The following is a 17,892-nucleotide window of genomic DNA, read 5'->3' as shown; positions in this document are numbered from 1 at the left end:
TCAGATCCCCCCTCTTATGTGGGAGAAGCTGCAGGGATGCAAGAGTTCCATCACCATGTGGCTATTAACTGTGCTATGGGAATTAGAAATGGTGAAATAAATTCTGAAAACTGCCTCACCTCCAGAGGCAGGGGTTTATCTATATCAAATGATTCAAAAAGTACATTCCCTTGTTGGTTTCCAAGTTTTTCTGATTTAAAAATTCAGATCTCATCTGTTCATTTAAAAAAAAAAAAGTCATTGCTTGATACTATATACAGTTTTCAATACTATTGTATACTGTCATATAGAACAGTAGTTTTTAGAATATTCCAGGGTGATCCCAACATATTTCAAGTAATTTAAATGGTTATCATATAATTAATCAATTTATATGAACATTGCAGTTGTAGTGTTTCTCAGAACCCTTTATAGGTCATCGTGCAGCCAAGTTTCAGATTCAAACTGGAGTACACTGATATTATTTTCTTTCCACAGCAATAATTCAGAAAAGGCTAAAGAAGGAAAAGAAGGCAAAGAGGAAATTGCAGGAAGCACTTGAATTTGAGACTAAACGACGAGAGCAAGCAGAGCAAACACTGAAACAGGCAGCTTCAACAGATAGTCTCAGGGTCCTAAATGGTAAGAAGCCAATTTTTGCCTCTGTGTCGTTAACTTTCAATTTAAGTGCCAAAAGAATCTTGTTATATTGAAAATTTATAACATGATAGAAAGTGAAAAAAAGGAAAATCTCTTTTCTTCATTCAAGTGATACCTCTCTCTTTATTGCTTTGTTACTTTATATAATATGTGCAAATAAACTCAGGAGAGAATGTTCAAACTAGGACAATTTTATATTATTAGCTTGAGAAGTCAATTTTTTTTCTTCCTTTTTTTCTCCCCCCCTTTATGCTTGAAAAATCTATTGCTCATTAATCTTCCCAGTCTAACAAAAAATTGTCCTGGCCTCCAGTCATTGTTCAACATTAAAAAAACTGACAAAGGTTGATTGTATTGTAATTCAGCATTGGAGTAACAGGTTGTAAAAAGGGCTATAAGAATCAAATGAAATATGTGTCAGTCGTACCTTTCTATGTTTCTAGACTCTTTGACCCCAGAGATAGAAGCTGACCGCAGTGGGGGCAGAACAGATGCTGAAAGGACAATACAAGGTAGGAATTTGCAAACGGCTATAAATCTAGATCTTGCTATATGAGTTTTTCCTAGCTTTAGACTGCTATTCAAGCATGTAGCCTACCATCTGGGCCACATCAAAACAAGTTCAAACAAGGTCAAGTTCATCTTGCTTGTTTATAAGGGAGAATACATTCTGTGCTGATAGATTTTCTTTAAATTAATAGGTCATTTTTGTTTATACAGAGCAATTAAAGAAGAATAATTAATTTGAAGCAGTACTGGGTTAAATCTCAGACATGCTGAATGCAGATTTTGTGAATATGTGTAGTTTTATTTGAGTTAATAATGTTTTTAAAGGTATAGTTGAAACATCTTGAGCCTTCTAACTGTACAAATGGCTAAACCTAATGGGTAACATTCAAGGCATGATGAGAATTTCATAGCTAATAGTCAGTGGCAGTTAGTGAAAGGTGTGTTTCAATAAGCTACTCTGAGCATTAACAATAAATAAGCTGTTTATTCCCATCTTGGATTTTTCATTTACCATATCCCATTATTTACATTTTAATAAAACAAATATGCTGAGTAAATTTATACATGAAACACTAAAGAGAGCAATATTACTTCCCTAATGAATCTAAATGTATATATACACTGCAAACATCAAGATATTAGTAAAGAGCAAATTTTGAAGACAGTATTTATGTAATAATATCTATTCTTATCAACAGGCTAAATCTACCTACATGGATACTAAGCAATAAAAATAGCAATTGTTTTCAATGGTAAATGAAGGTGCATTTTTCAGAGGCAAGCCTAAAAGGATTAGCTCCAGTAATCACACTCAATTGCCTTTATTTTGCATTTCGAAGTCAATCATCCTAACAGTATCATTTGACATCTTCTGTGTGTTATTTAATCACATTTCCTAACTTCCAAGGAGTTGTTACTGGTGTGCCACAAGAAGGCTGTAACAACAGAATAAAAAAGTCAAGAAGCTTTTAATGGATTGAACATATAAACAAATACCAAAACTGCAATAAATTCTTATGAAAGACAAACACACATATATAAACAAAGACGTTTAAAGCAAGTTCTGTCTGCAAAGTCAATAACACAGAAGTTGGAATATGCCAGATTAAATGTTGCCTGGGAAGTGGATACATGTTACGAGGTCTGTTACCCCAGAGTCCTGCCTTCCTTCCCATAAAATTTAAATTGTATTCAATGCACCATTTGATACAATTAATTTGGTAAGAATTCAGTCACAATTTCATTTTTTTATAATCTAGACATTTTGTTACTTCTTTTGATGCTAAAACAGACTTCTAATTTTTTGGGAGGCCCTGCTTCTGCACCAGTCACTGCAGTACTTGCACTCATTGCAAACATTAATTGCTCCATCTTCAGAGCATTCTTGCAAGGAAGTGAAATTTGGAGTATTCCAGTTTGATAGCTGGGAAACAGAGTCAAATACAGTTTAAGATGATGTATTGCTTAACTGTCAAATATCGAGGACCTAACTTTTAGGATAATTTGCCTTTTTGGCAGAAGCATTCAGGTATAATTAAATCACTGTTCCTGTTGAATTCAGTCTTGTTCACAGGCTGAAGTATTAGGTTGGATGTTTATAATATGAGCAACACAAATTTAAAAGCATGTGTTTTTAAGGATTTATCCCAAGCTACATAGGAACAGCACTTCAGCTTTTGAACAATGGTTATGCATTCTTTCCCAGCTATCCTCTGCTCATTTCATATATTTTCATCTTTTGCAATAAGTGAAATCAAGGATTTACAGGAGACATTCTCAGTAATGACTTTACCTTGATTCATCTGTCCAAGGTGATGAACATTAAAAACAAAACTAAAATACACAGATGATTATTTAGTACAAGACTGGACCATGATTTTTCTGATTGTGATATTGAATCACATTGCAAAGGCAACCTTAATTCTGACATTTCCTATATCTACTTTGCACTCCCAACAGAATAGAGAGGGTATTTAAGAAAAGCAGAGGGTTTTTGAGAAAACAGAAAGAAGCAAGAAATACAGTTTTCATATCTTATTGTTTAATATATTCAGCTCAATCATCATACAGCAGTTCAGAACTTTTCTATCTACTGCAATATGTAACACCACAACATAAATGTAGCTGTAGGAACATACTGTCAATGTAAATCAGTCATTATAGGGTGACAGGCTTCAGAAATAGTTCAAGAAACAGTTGATAGCAGGCAAGTCATGCCAAATGCCAGGACTCCTTGTGTTTATTTCCAATATTGGAAGGAAGATTTCCTTTCACCATAAAATCCCTTTTCTCTGAGTCCCCCTTGCTATGTATCGCTGTGTATCTGTCCCAGTTACTTCTTTCTTCCTCCTCCCTCCAGTCCCACCTTTAGTCAATTGCTAATCTCTTTTCCTTGTGCTACATTACATTGCTCTTCTTTTTTCCCAACTTCACATTCTTCCAGCATTCTCTGCTGAGCTTATTCTCATACCACCCTGATTATTTCCTTAATTGCAAGCTCGTTCTCTCTCTGTGATCCCCATCCACCTGGCTCTGTCTGACCCTTCCTGTTGCCTCCTCCCCTTACCCAGTCGTTTCAAGATATTCCCTGTTACCAGCCTTCCCTGTTGCAAACCACATCTCCATCTGCAATGTCTGCTTCCCCCGTCTCCCTGGTCAGGCTCACATTCCCTGCTGGTTCCACTACGTTTCTGTACCTGCCTGGATATCAAGGAGGGAAGCACTGAGAGCGTTCTGTTCCAATTTCTGTATTTAGCATGACAATTGTAGGCAGGAGTGAGGAGAAAGAATTGCAGGGAAAGAGCCACTTTATTCCTGCAGCACTGGAATAAAGCGTACTCAGTACAGATGGGGCTTTTTCGCTGCAAAACTCTGCAAAAGCTTTCCAATGCTTGAAACATTTTCCAGTACTTGGATTTTGTTTGGGGCAACAAAGACCATATTGTCACAATTATACAAAATTTCAATTGTGTCCTTGTGTTTTATTCGTAAGTAAAATAACTTTATTTGGAAGAAATATCATATACAAATAATACTTATATTCTATTATTCTATATACTGTATATTCCATAATTTAAAAAAATAATATCACCTCTTATAGCATTCAGGTTCTGGGGAAAAATACTTACTAGGGAAATACTTTCTTATTCCTCTCAGAAATATATCTGTGTCTCAGTATCTAAGCATGCCTGGGGTAATGCTCTTTTTATCCACAATCATTTTTCAATTTGCTGTGTTGAGCATGCTATGTAGTTCTATAACTAAGCAAACAAAGGTGGGAAAGCTGCAGTGCTCTGTAGGGAAGTGATATAATTGAAATACAAAGTGTAATTTCAGCATTTAAGAAAATATTATGCAAGAAAATAATAATTGAAACTAAAGATTTTGTTTACTATTTATTATAAGTAAATGGATACTTGTCAACTTGAAGTTATACCTAATGTTGCTATTTTTAAGTATCACTTTGAAGAGTAAGAAGTAGGACTAATTTAAGCATGGAAGATAATTGCATTTGTCAATAAGGGGGTATGTTCTGTTCTATTTTTTCATCGTGTAGCACTCATTTAGATTCACTTTTAGTGTATGTAAGGTCTTTTGTAAAATGGGAGCAATAATAAAAGGGAATTTGAATACAAGACTATAAAAAGAAGCAATGCAGGGTATTTCAGGGTTGTGTTTGAGTTTTTTAAATACTGAGTAGATAACAGTTTGCTGCAATATCCATAAAATGTTAACATATAATCATAATAAATAACTCAAATTGGGTCTCAGATGTACTTATATATTTTTTTGAGTGATAGAAAGAGTTACTAAGCTGTTAGGAACTAGTGAAGACACTGGATTTAAATGTTTTCTTTGCTTCTGTTTTAAATAATAATAAAGCAGATTATCCTCTTCTCCGTACATATTGTAGGTTCACTAGATGCCTATGCCTAGCTCCCAATCCGGTTTCCCAAGACCCCCTCATCCCACACAAAAAGGTACCATACAAAGATAATGTTTGACTTTTATAACTGTTTTGTTAACAAACCTCTTACTAAGCACTAGAACAATGACATTTACTGCCGCATTTACTTTCTTATTTCCATTGATTTTTTTTTTCTTCATCTGGTTTCTTACCATATATTTGCCTACCTACATTATTATGTTTTCTTTTCCTCTATATAACCCATATTCCCAATTTTCTATCTCCCAGTAGTTTCCCTCCCTGGTCCTGTACCTTCATTTTCATTCTATTTAAACACCAATCACTTTGTACATTATCTAAAATCCTCTAAAAGAGTTCTTCCTCTGTACCATCTTCACCATTGACCATTCTTTCCTTGTCATGTTCCTGTCAAGTGTTCCTTTTCCCAAATTGCTCACAAGTGGTTTTCTGCTTTTGTCCCAAAGCTATCCTGGTAAGAAGAGAAAGATTAATCAATTTTTCCCTCTTTATGATGCTATTTTTTTGTCTTATCCATTTATTTCAAATTTACTAGCAATTGCCTCAGCTTGTACCTTTTTTACTTTCTTCCAAGTTATTTCCAACTTCTGCATGCCATCATTCCTGCTACTCCTGAAATCAGCTCCATCATTTTCTCCTAAGTCTTCTTATCCTGCTCCGTTCCCCAGATTCTTAGGTCTATCTCTTTTTTCCCCCTAAATGTTGTTTTTGTTGCAAGAGGCCCTTTGCATTTTCTGTGTTCTCTGAGTTCTTCCATCCTGCTTACTCTCAATCAGTTTTTTCCTCAACTATGCATTCTCCTGTAGCAGAAAATTTATCCTCCTTGTCCATCGGTCAAATTTTCACACCTCAGTTCCTTATTCTGCTGCAAATATAATTCTTTTCTTCTGGCTCATTATGAACCTTTTTTCCAGATGTATCTGTAATCTACTCTCCCTTTCCCTTAGCAGAATGACCTTACCCTTTCTAATCCCTTTCCCACTGACATCTTCCCTTTCTTCAGTTCTCTACCTCTACTCTAGGCTCATATTAACAATTCAGTTAAGTGTAATGCTAAGTGGTTTCAGATTATACCTTCCTGGTGTAAGAAAAAGACCCACTCAGCTACCATGCACACAAAACCTTCCAGGACCATCTGTCTTTTTCCCCAAGGAAAGGACAAGGCAGGAAATAGAGATGTTGAACAGATCCAGAAATAGAGAAAGAAAATAACAGCAACTCAGCACACTGACTGCTTGGTCCTGTATAAAGTTCCTTGTAAAACCTTTGAAGGATACTGAACAAGAGCAAGAAAGAAATCAAGATTTAAATTTGCCCATTGTGAGTGTGCATTTTGCTGCCCAAATTTTAGGGAAAAGCTGCCCTGCAGTTGCCTTCCACCTCAATAAAAATTGCTTATATACTTTAGTCATTTGCCCTAAAACCTAACCTAAATAGTTTCTGCATTGGTTTGAAACTTGTTTAATCTATTTTTCAACAAGCAAAATCCACATAATAATCTCAGCAACTGATAGTCTTTGATTCTTTCTTGTTATATTTGTGTTTGAAAGATGGGTATCTGAAGGACTTCCACAATGAAAAGGAACTTTTGGTAGTTCTGTGAAGCTACTGCATGCAGTTCTATTTCTGATATATAAATCTTGGACAACAGTATGTAGAAATATGTGATGATATGTTTTATGAGATTAAAAACTTTATTGAAAAAGGCCATTATCAAGACTGTGAAGTCAAGCATTCCAAAATTAGGAAATGGTAGAATTAAGGTTGTCTTCCTCACCTTTGTTCAACTGTCTTTGTGTATGTCATGATACAATCTTTAATTATATGATTAGATACTGTATTTGTCACAGTATCTTGTCTCATTCAGTGCAGGGGACAAAAATATAGGCGAATAAAGGGATATCTATCCCATATTTTCTTCATCTTCAGCGGTCAGCGTGTCTTCTAATACTTTATACTTGGTTTATATATGATACTTCCATAATTAGGCATCATGCTTTACAGAATAGTTGTAAATTATTATCTAAATTTCCTTCATATATTAAATCTTAATTTTGGCATTTCCTAATAGCAGAGAGCTTTGCTTCACTACTGTCCTAGGTAACCATCTCCCAGGGTTGTCTTCTTAACAAGTAAACTACACAGTCAGAAGTTTCACTGCGAGACAACATCTGAAAACCATAAGGAATTGAATCTTAAGATTCACAGTGATAAAGTTAACCAAGCAACTGATAAATTGTAATACCATAATATGTGTGGCCTAAGGAATGCCCATTTTGCTATGGCAGTTTTACTGATACTTGCTGAGATAAAGACAATCTTGGGATATATTTCATGCTCATGGGCACAGAATGTTCCTTTCATTTTTCTTGCAACCTGTGTCACCTCTAACAGTGTTTCCATCAAGCTTTCTTTTTCTTGGTTCTCCCTCATTTCTGGGTTTTCTATCAATCCTAATAGCAACTTTCAAATTTTCTAATTTCTTTCTTGACCCTTTTTTCCTCACACCTTTCAACACAGGTTTCTTTTTATATCCAATCATAATTCCAACCCCTAAAGTTTTGACTTCTTCTGCCTAATATCCTTGGTTAATCAAGATCCATATGTCTCCAGATACTGACTCATAACATTCTATCCGTATGCTACGTGTCCAATTATTCACCATGATTTTTCTCCCTGAGAAACCTCAGATTTCTCCCTCTAAGAAACCTCATATGACTTTACTTGATTTTCTTGCCCTATGTGTGTTCTGTCTCCTCTTTCCCTCTATTCTCCACCACTTCTTGTCTATTAATGCAAATAATTCAGTTCCCAACTTCAGTCTCGGTTATTGCCAGCCAATCATTTTTAGTACATTATTTCACAGTGTCTTCTAGTGCCCTGGTTTCTGTGTTTCTATGTATGTGTTTTGCCAGTCTCAGTCATTCTCTGTCCTTATTCCGATCACATCAGAGTTCTAGTCCTAATTTTTGTAAATCTTGAGTATTTTTATGAGTTTGTGTTTGTAGATTTAGACGAGATTACTGTTGGCTGCTAATCATACATAGGATACATTTTCCAGTGCACAGCTACTCTCAAATTAACTAATGATTTTTTAAAAATAGTTTTCAATATCCTCAAATGACAGAACGTTTATTTCTTTTCTAGGGATATCAGTGTTCTTTGCAGCATTTTAACTAAAATGGCTTCTCTTTAGTCTTTTCTTCATTTATTTTCTGCATGATATTGACTGTGATGACCAGTGCTAAGTACATTTCTTTTATCTGTAGTCATTTCAATAATTGTATCTTTCTCTTAGAGCTTCTATCTCTGCATTTCTGTCTGTTCCTTTCCACATCCCCCTTTATCAAAAGCAATTCCATTTGCATCCATAGCTGCCTAGAGACAAGGTCATCCATCTGTACATTGCCATGTAAAACAATAGCCATATGTCCTCTCAAGTATTAATTGATTAAACCTAAGGAAAGAACCTGATTCTTTATACATTTTACCAAGATTTTTCTTGCCTTTTTTTTTCCTTATTAAAACTCTTGGAACTGCTAAATGTCTCTCTATGTATATCAACTTGTTAATTCTACATTTTTATTCAATTGACACTTGCTCATCAGTTATTCTGGTTTTATCACCACTTAGTAAGTACTATGGATTTGTTGTTACTCATTTATTATTGCATGGGACTTCTAGCAGAAAGGTGCTTGGGTTTAGTATAGAGCCAGAATTCTCAAATGAGTGTATCATGTCCTTTGCAGGGATGAAATGAAAATATGAAAATGAAAATACATTTTCATTTTCCCGTGTGACATTCCTTCCTCTTTGTCGACCCATTTCAATACTGTTTCAGCTTCCCCTCTATTGTTGCTTTCTCATTTTCCTTCCACCTCTGTTTCACCTCCTCCCCTGCCAAGTACTACTTCTGAATATCCCATATATTTCTTAATATGTCACTTCCTTGACCTGCGAGGCAATGTGTGTGTGTGTGATCTGGAGCCATGTGGCTGCTGGTTGACCATGTGGCTGACTAGGAGGCACATGTATTCTGAGGGATCAGTGACAAGCCAGGAGATATGCATTTTCTGCTGGACATCTTGTTGCTGCCTCTTGGCAGCTGGGCAAATCAAACAGTACATGATGCTTCTCAGCAGCTGAAGGGCCAAACAAATGGTTTTTCAAACTGCAAGAGACCCACGGCCCACCTGTTGTGCAAGCCTGCTATAAAGGTTGAACATTTCAGCAGGGAAAAGAAGTCAGGAGCTGGAAACAAAGCTGTCAGAAGCCTGAAAGGCAAAGGGATTTCTTTTTTCTAGATATGTTGAATAACTGCCCAAGGAAACATCTGCTACTTAGCTAGGCTGTTTATGGAAACAAACAGCTGACTATTCTAGACCCATGGAAATATAAAAAGGTTCTGTGAAGTAGCAATGGCAAAACAGTGGACTGACTTGTTTGGAGATGAGCATTTCTGTGATTTTTAGGCCACTTAGCCTGTTATTCCATTAGGCCAGATTAAAAAAACAAAAAACAGAAAACAAACAAAAAACAAAACAACACAAAACTAACCAAAAACCAAAAAGAAACCAAACAACAAAAAAACCGCAAAAAACAAACAAACAAAAAAAACCTCACAGAAAATAACCAAAGAACCTAATCATTTCCATTTATTTTGTCAATAAAAATTATTTTATTCAGCTTAAGAGTCAAGAAGCACTTTAAAAATCTGTCAGTGTAAAATAACGTCTTGTTACAATGTGACTTTCAGCAATCTGACAGACAGATTTTGCATTTTTCTTTTTACCTGCCTGCTTTTCAGGTTTCTTCCTTTAGTTTTCATTTTTTAAGATTTCTAAAGATCAATAAGACCACTGGTTTCAGTCTCTACAGCTTTGGTTAACTGCAGGAATAGGACAACAGGGTCTCTGTAATGTGACTGTTCTCCTTTGGATTATTCTAGCACCTCTCTAGGTAAGAGTAGTAATTTGAGGTAACAGAAACGTGGAAAAGACAACAGAATGGAGCAAAGCCATTGTAGTGACCCACTGGGGAGTGATATCTGCTGTTTTGTTATTGATCCTTCTCTGCATGCCAAAGTTTGTCAAACAAATTGATGCATTGCTGAAAACATAATGCACATGCACTGTTCAATTATAGAAGCTAAAGGGTAGTGTGTTTTCTGCATTGCTCTTCTCTTTTGTCTTTCTTATGCTTAGAAGAAAATTTCTTTTCAGACCTAGTGACAGTCTTAAGGGTGAGACACTGTAAGAATATTAGTGTCTAACTCTCAGTGATGTTTAGTGGAGCTGCCTTACTAACTCTCTTTGGATAGTCCACCTGATTCTATTTTATTTTTGTTAAGCCTTCATAAAATATTTGCTGGTTCAACACTGCTCTTATTTGCAGTAACACATAATGCTTCATTTTCCTTTTGATTACTGCCTTAAACTTCAGCTGCTTTTTGACTTCACTGTGTAACACCTTATATTAATGTCAGGGTCATGCACTTATTATTCATGTGAACAGTGCTATTCACTTCAATGAAATTATATACATAATAATAAATAACAACATTAATCTGTGAGCAGCACCTTGAATTTCATTACTGTTGCAGAAGATATATCTCTGAAAATAGGTTCTCTTAATTTTATACATTTTAGAAAGAGCTTGTCTCTCTATGCACACTAATTTAAATATTTTATTTCTCCTAAGCCTTACTAGCTTTACCAGCTCACAAGTTTCAAAGACACTTGTTTTACTGATTTTTTTGGCTTGACAGACTATCAAATATAGTTTAGTTTCTAAACCTAGATTCTATAGTAGACATTTAAAACATCTCTTGCTAGTTCATCTGTCTTTTACTGTTGATACTGGAATACTCGATGAGGAAACAGACGTTAAAGATTTATTTTGTTTCATATTTCATTGACCATGGATAAATACTGAAATTATCTCACAATGCATGGAAACCAAACAGCAGTAAGTATGTTCCCTATCCCCCTGCCCAGGAGTCAGCACTTTGGCAGGTTTTCAACCCAAGCTAATCAATTAAAGACAACATTGATTAACTTAAACAGAAGGTGATATTGATTGCAGGCAGTAACCTATAAATAGACAATTGTTTCATAGTGTTCATAGGTCATTGTTAGCTACACCTTTAAGCTCCAAGGTACATAATCCTGTTATCTATCACCCAAAAAGCAAAGGAAGGACACAGAGGAAATATGCAGTTACATATATGTTGCTAAGTACTCTTACTCAACTCTCTCATTTAACAATTATACTCTTACAACATTTTTTTCACATTTTATTTGAAATTGCTATCTATTGCAATTTACATCTCATTTTATAGCTGTATATATATGGAATTGATGGAAATCAAATATTTTCCTGACTTTTCTACTGAGGTGATTGGTTAATCAATCAGATTTTCTTCCAGCATAGTGCTTTAGTTCACTTTTAAAGAAACCATATGTAAAATTAATGACTAAACATGAACAGAGTCAAGTGGGAAAATTCAGGACAATAAGAATACTAAAAAAAAACCCACACTGTGGTCCAGAGGCTACTAAGACTTTATATAGAATTGTTTTGACTTTCATTTTTATTCATCCTACATGTTCATCTTATTTAAAGAGGCAAGGATAGGATGGATGAATTCTTACCCAATAGACTTCTGAGGTCACCCCAGTTGTCTTGCTACTTGGGAAGGATGGACACTGCAAGGCAGCATCCTAGGTGTTTTTGGTTCCCATAAGTACTCTGTTCCCTTCGTCTTCTCCCTCAGAAGATGACTTAAACCTGATCAGGCAGGTAGAACATATATTTCTAGCATAGTCTCATCAGCTAAAAAATAGAGAAAGAACTAAAAGGTTTGATTTTTTTATACACCAGGATGAAAAATTGATTAAAACAACATTGTTTCAGTAAGCAGTATTTCTATAGCCTACCATGAAACAGGTATAGATAAAGTGGATTTCTAGTTCATTCACAGCTGAACTATAATCCTGAATGTTCTGAGGCTGGTTGAGGAGCTAGATCTGTTGGCTATAAACTGTTTACCAGTAATTGCCCATTCAGTGTGTATAGGCTGTCTCTTTTTCTTATATTTTTTACCCTCCACCACATTTACTACATCTTAGACAAGTGCTGGAAAGTGACATGACATCATGTTAAGATTTGTCATAAAGAGGATTGTTTCTTGGCATTCATTTTTTAAGCTCTGTAAAGATCTAAAATTTCCTGATGTTTGTGTATTATACCCATATAAAGGAATATCATCTTTCAGTATTAGTGTTGCATTCTTGTATTAAATACTGGAGACCTCACCATCAATAGATGTCAAAATACTTAATGATTTCAGTTTTTTCTGATAGATGCATTTCCCCTCTGACTTGTGTGAGGAATGAGGGAGACAACTCTTACAGCAAAATAACAGTAATGTTTTACAATTTTTCTAAAAGTAATTTGTTTTGAAGAACTAGTAATGTAGACTAGTAGCCAGCAAGTTGCTTTATCCATTTAGCACACATAGGAGAAAACCTATTAGAAAAGGAGATCCATATGTCCTTCCTGAAAGGTGCTACAGCTTGAGTAGGTAAAAGGAAGCATCCAATCCAGATTAGATTTCAAATCTTGAATTTCAGGTTCAATGAGACTTAAACTATTAAGTATGAATTCTCACCATCCTATTCAGTGGTCTTTTTTGACTATCAGCTGCCATCTACATCAAAGAAGAAAAAAATTGTAAGTAAGTCATGTGAGCTGATCTACCAATCTCCCAATCATAATCAATTTTCTATCTTAGCCCTGCATGTCTGAAACTCTGAAGTGAGGTTTTCAGAGAGAAGCTAAGATATTATTATTTTAACATTAATTATCACGCTACTTAAAACTTTATTTGGCTTGTGGTATTTGAGATGCTGAAGTGCATCTGAGAGATCTGTATCATGCCTCCACAAGATGCAGACCTTTCTGGAGCAGCAGCTGGAAGCAGTCTTACAGGATGTGGAAGTCTGACTCAAATCATAGCAGATGTTGAACCAACCCCTTTTGCTCATTTAAAATGCTTTTTGAACATAGGACATTCTACACTTGGGTTATATTAAATGGAAATTTATAGTTTATTGTATATATTGAACAAAAATATAGTTATCACTGTTTTAATTCAAAAGGGAAGCCTATGCCACTCCTATCATTTTTACACACAAACATTTGTGGGATAATTTCTCTAGATCTTGCACTTCTGTTATTTGTAGACTAGCTTGTTTTTATCATAGCATTTGGCTGAGATAGGAAAAAGTCAAATAGGGAGAAAAAGTTGTGGGGTTTTTTAAATTGTTTTTAAAGAATCTCAAACCAACTGACTTTCAAAAGGATCTGATAATATTTACCATGTGTGACTCAAAATCAGATCTTTGGCCAAATAGATAAATGGTCCTGGATATAGCAGCCCTGAACTTTGCTAATGTGTCTTAGTACATTCTCTGTTCTTTGGAGCATCTTTGACTTTTATCTGTACATTCAATATTAAAATCTTTTCATAGTTGCCTCCTTTTTCTTTCTGATTTGAAACAAACAAGCTTGCAAGGGTAATGATATTTTAAAAATAGCTAAAGAAGCAAAGTTGGTCTTTAGCAGACATTCAACAGAATGCATTTATTAAGAGGGTATAATTCTTTTCAACTGCTAGTGTAAATAAGTATATTGAAACCAAACAAAATTAAGCATCAGGGTGAAGGAAAGAATGCTTGTCCTTGAACAGCATGAGGTTTAAGGACAGATTATTCATGAGAAAACACTAATTTTTTAAATCTACGAAAATTATCTGGTCCTAAACTAGTTTGTTAAATTTTAGTTATTTATTTTCAGAGGAAACCTAATCTATTATAATGTTTCTAAATGAATATAAATTTTAGTAAAGAGATACTTATTTTTTTATTTGTGCTACTGATTCCAATTTGCAGCCTTGTGGCTGTCTCAGATAAATTGTTTTGAGCAGTGCCAGGAGTAACTGGAAATCTGCTAGAAATTTTTTCATTGTAATATCTGAACAACTTTGCAGTCTTTAATGGATTTAGTCTTCACATCAGGAAATACTCCTGTGATGCAGAACAAAGCAATTATCTTTATATATAGATGGGCTAAGGAGCTTGATCATGGATATATGAGAAATCTGTGGTATATCAGAGACTGAGCCTAAATCTTGCAAGAACTGAAGATTTTATTCTGCCCTTCATGTTTTGCCCTCCCTTTTATATATTCTGTCATGCTTTCTCATTGTACAGACATATGGAAAACTAGATGGAATCTACCAACTTGAATATCAGTGGCAGGATTTATGTCCCAAAACTCCATGCTAACAGAATACATGAAACACATCATCTGTGCCTGCTCTGCACTTGCTCAGACTGATGGCTAACCTCTGTGAATATCAGGGTAATGACAAAGTGCACCTGGTCTAAGTGTTTTCAAGTCTTTTCTTTGTTAGACAAAGCTTTGAAAATACAACAAAATATGCTGCTTAGCATTATTTGGTTATTACTTGATTGGATATGAGTGCCACTCACATACCAAATTACCCTGTGTATTCGTCTTTTGTAAAAAAGACCTGATATAAATTCTAGATTCTGATACTTCTATATAAATATAACCAGTTTGGTTAAAACACCTTACGTAAAGACATTTCAAAGGTTTGAAGCTACGGTGGTAGAGAATGGATTATTTAATTAGTGTAGGTTCTACCAGCTTCCTAATCCAAAGTTACACTGAACTTTTTTTCTTCAGCTTTCTTGTGTACACACAGGCTTAATAAGTGTTATACTTTTACTCACAGAAGTGAAGATAAACCAGTGTGAGCTTTTTGTGCTTCAGGAGCTGAAAGCATGTGTGCATTACTACCCTGTTCTTTTAATGTTTCGGTCAAAAACACAAAGAAGATGAGCCATCAAATACAAATCTGTCCACAAGTATGTCATGGCGACACCAAAGTTTTATTAGAAAAAGTATTTTAAAGTATTTCTTCTAAGAGGTAAAATGATCTCTTGCCAGCAGTGAGGCAATAGTATTAATTAATTTTTGTTGTGAGCATCCTTACCTATGTCCCCTATGGCAGTATTGAAATTACTGTACCATTCATGACCAGGAAATCTAAAGTTATTGAAGGAATGTAACCAAATGGTGTCATTTCTCTTAAAACTTCACACAAATATTGAGGGGAGATAATGACTGTGGGATGTTAGTGACTGTTCTGGTAAATGTCTTTGATTTATATGGGAAGTTATATATGTCCATGAAACTGTATTCTCATCACATTATGGATTCAGGCAGCATTCCTGATCTCAGGTCTTTCTGTCAGACTCATCTACAAATCCAGGCTTCAGACCTGAAGGGTTGTAGTGAGTTCATCTTCTAAGTATTGCATGAGGGTCTTCTTAACTGTGGACAGCACTATGAGGATGCTTATTTGAAAGTATCACTCCAATTTGAAATATTTTGATAAGGAGTAATGCACAAGGTGAAGGGTAAGGCAAAACCTTTCAAGTACTGTGTTTCTACTTGTTAAAAGAGAAGAGCTAGTCAAGGAATTAGAAGAGAGTGACAATTCAAAGAAGCAGACTAGGAAAATATTTTTGCCATACAAATTTGTTTATACAACTGAGACAGAAACTTTAGTAGGTGAGATATGAGGAGAAACATCATGTGAATTTATAGCTAGAAAGAGGGATAGGAGAATGAGGAGCAGAGACTTCTTATGAGAATAAATTTAGACACTGTGTTGTAATGAAGAGTCAGAAGTTACAAACAAACAGGATACCTTGATTTTGAACTTTACTGACAGAGAAGATTAAAAGAGTAGTTCATAGTGACTAAGAGTAGTAGTAGTGGGGAAGATCAGGAGGAATCTGAAGGGGTGAATGATTAACAGCTCTGTTTTCTCAAACTAAGATTGTCAGAGCAGCGACACATGCACACAGAGGATCAGAAAAGCAGACTGAGGTTTTATGTCAGACAGAAGGGAACAGACCTGGAGTACAAAGGGCCGTGTCAATTGTCAACATGGATATGGTGACTGAATTTCAGTTTATGGATTAGACTACTCAGATACAAAGTACAGAGAGAGAGACAATGTGAGGAAGATCTCAGCCCTCAGAAATTAAAACAGAAAGTTGAGGAAGAAGCAAAAAATGTCAAACTGAGGAAAAAGTTAGTAATGAGGAGGGAGAATAAGAAGATCCCAACAAAGAGAGAGCAATATTTGAATGCCAGAAGCTTTTTAGGAAATGCTAGTCTAGAATCTACCAGTTATGGTATGAGGTGTTACTGCTAATATTTGTTTGTATAGGAGTCATTAACACAGAAACATTTAATAGAAGCTTTAAAAAAATCAGCTAAATAGCAACAGAATTGATGGAAGAAGGCCCTTCCCAGCATTTTGCAAAAATCATGTTCATTCATCCATGTATTTGACACATTCTTTGCAAATTAGGAACACGGACATATTATATCCATGTTGTTAAGCAATGGGTAGCTATAGGAAGGTTTCATAAGTTTTAAGTTTTTGCCAGTAGTGTACCTAAAGACATTAGGATTTTTATAATTATTTCAGTGTGAGTTCTAGAAATTTTATTGGGTAATTTTGCTAAACCTCTGTGGTAGTCGCACTTAAGGATTTTGTTAATTGAGGTAATCAGCTTTCAAAACATGTTAACACATTGGCCACATTTTCTCTCCTTGTATTAAAGAGAAAAATCTCTATTTCTGCCAGATGCTATAGATTTGCCACCTAACTGAAATAAGAAATAAATCATATCAAGTCATTGCACTTTAATATCTGATTCTAGATAAAAGATGTATAGACAGAAACACTTTCAAAGGAAGGTGCCTTCAGTTGGAACTTGGTAACCTGCAGGGGAGGGAGAAGTTAATATTTTAAAGGGGGCACACAGTCTTCCATTACCTTTAATCCTGCAATGAGCTAAGACATATAGAGTGTAGGTTAGCAGATGTTCTTAACAGCCTTCTAGCAGCCTGTTTTTGTAAAGAGTGCCAGCTAGTGATTTTCACTGCTTGTAGAAAGCTGGCTTTGTATTGGTGTAAATGTTAGGGAGAGCAAGTGAAAATCCACCTCTATGTACTTTGTAAAATGTATGTGTGTATATGGAAAAAGAAAATTATATTATCAGATTTGGAGAGGATATCATAACTCTTTTGCTAGAGCAATCTTTTTACTAAAGGAGCTTAAGCTGCAGAAAAAACACATTATACCTTGGGTATTGCATGTAATAAAATATAATTTAAATGAAAGATATTGAAATAAAAGTTTCAATTTAGGAACTTGAGTGTATTGTTGTGAAAAGCCTAGTCAGTTATGTTTACAGCTTCATTTCTTCACAGGAAGAAGCATAGGGATTCCTCATGCTTTATGCAAGTACAGTAGGTTTAAGATAACAGGATCAGGTTCACAATTTGCCTTTCTTAAAACCTACAATGAAAAATGAAAATAAATGCCATCACCATACAAACTACAAAGGTGAAAAAAATGCAGTATCTTGCATTTTCCTACCTCCTGTGGCTAGGGACAGAATGCAGACATGCCACAATAATGTTTTTTATTTCTACTGTTCAAACCATATTAATGAGAACATCATTTTGGAGAACTAATTATTTCTATTTGTCTTGTGTCACACTTTCTAATTCCCCTATATTAGCACAGCCAAAGCAAATTAATTGCTTTTCCAGCAGTTGAACCTTGTCCAAGAATGAGCTCACATTCCCTTCCAGTTTTGCAGTTTCTAGGAGTGCATTGT

General features: G+C 35.1%; 1 protein-coding gene across 5 annotated transcripts in view; it reads left to right on the top strand.

Moving 5' to 3' along the window:
* Window positions 1-17,892, top strand: part of DACH1 (dachshund family transcription factor 1) — a 382,163-nt gene that overhangs the window by 320,830 nt on the left and 43,441 nt on the right. For 3 of the 5 annotated variants that reach the window (XM_033052701.1, XM_033052702.2, XM_033052700.1), the window contains exons 9-11: window positions 478-621; window positions 1,083-1,151; window positions 5,063-5,129. In XM_033052701.1, the coding sequence (XP_032908592.1) occupies window positions 478-621; window positions 1,083-1,151; window positions 5,063-5,085 (236 nt within the window). In that variant the 3' untranslated portion in view covers window positions 5,086-5,129. The remainder of the gene's footprint in view (window positions 1-477; window positions 622-1,082; window positions 1,152-5,062; window positions 5,130-17,892) is intronic. The other 2 variants (XM_033052699.1, XM_033052698.1) reach the window with 1 other exon arrangement.

This window comes from Catharus ustulatus, chromosome 2, assembly GCF_009819885.2.
Source record: "Catharus ustulatus isolate bCatUst1 chromosome 2, bCatUst1.pri.v2, whole genome shotgun sequence".
NCBI classification, from domain to species: domain Eukaryota; kingdom Metazoa; phylum Chordata; class Aves; order Passeriformes; family Turdidae; genus Catharus; species Catharus ustulatus.
This window is presented reverse-complemented; position numbering and strand designations above follow the sequence as displayed.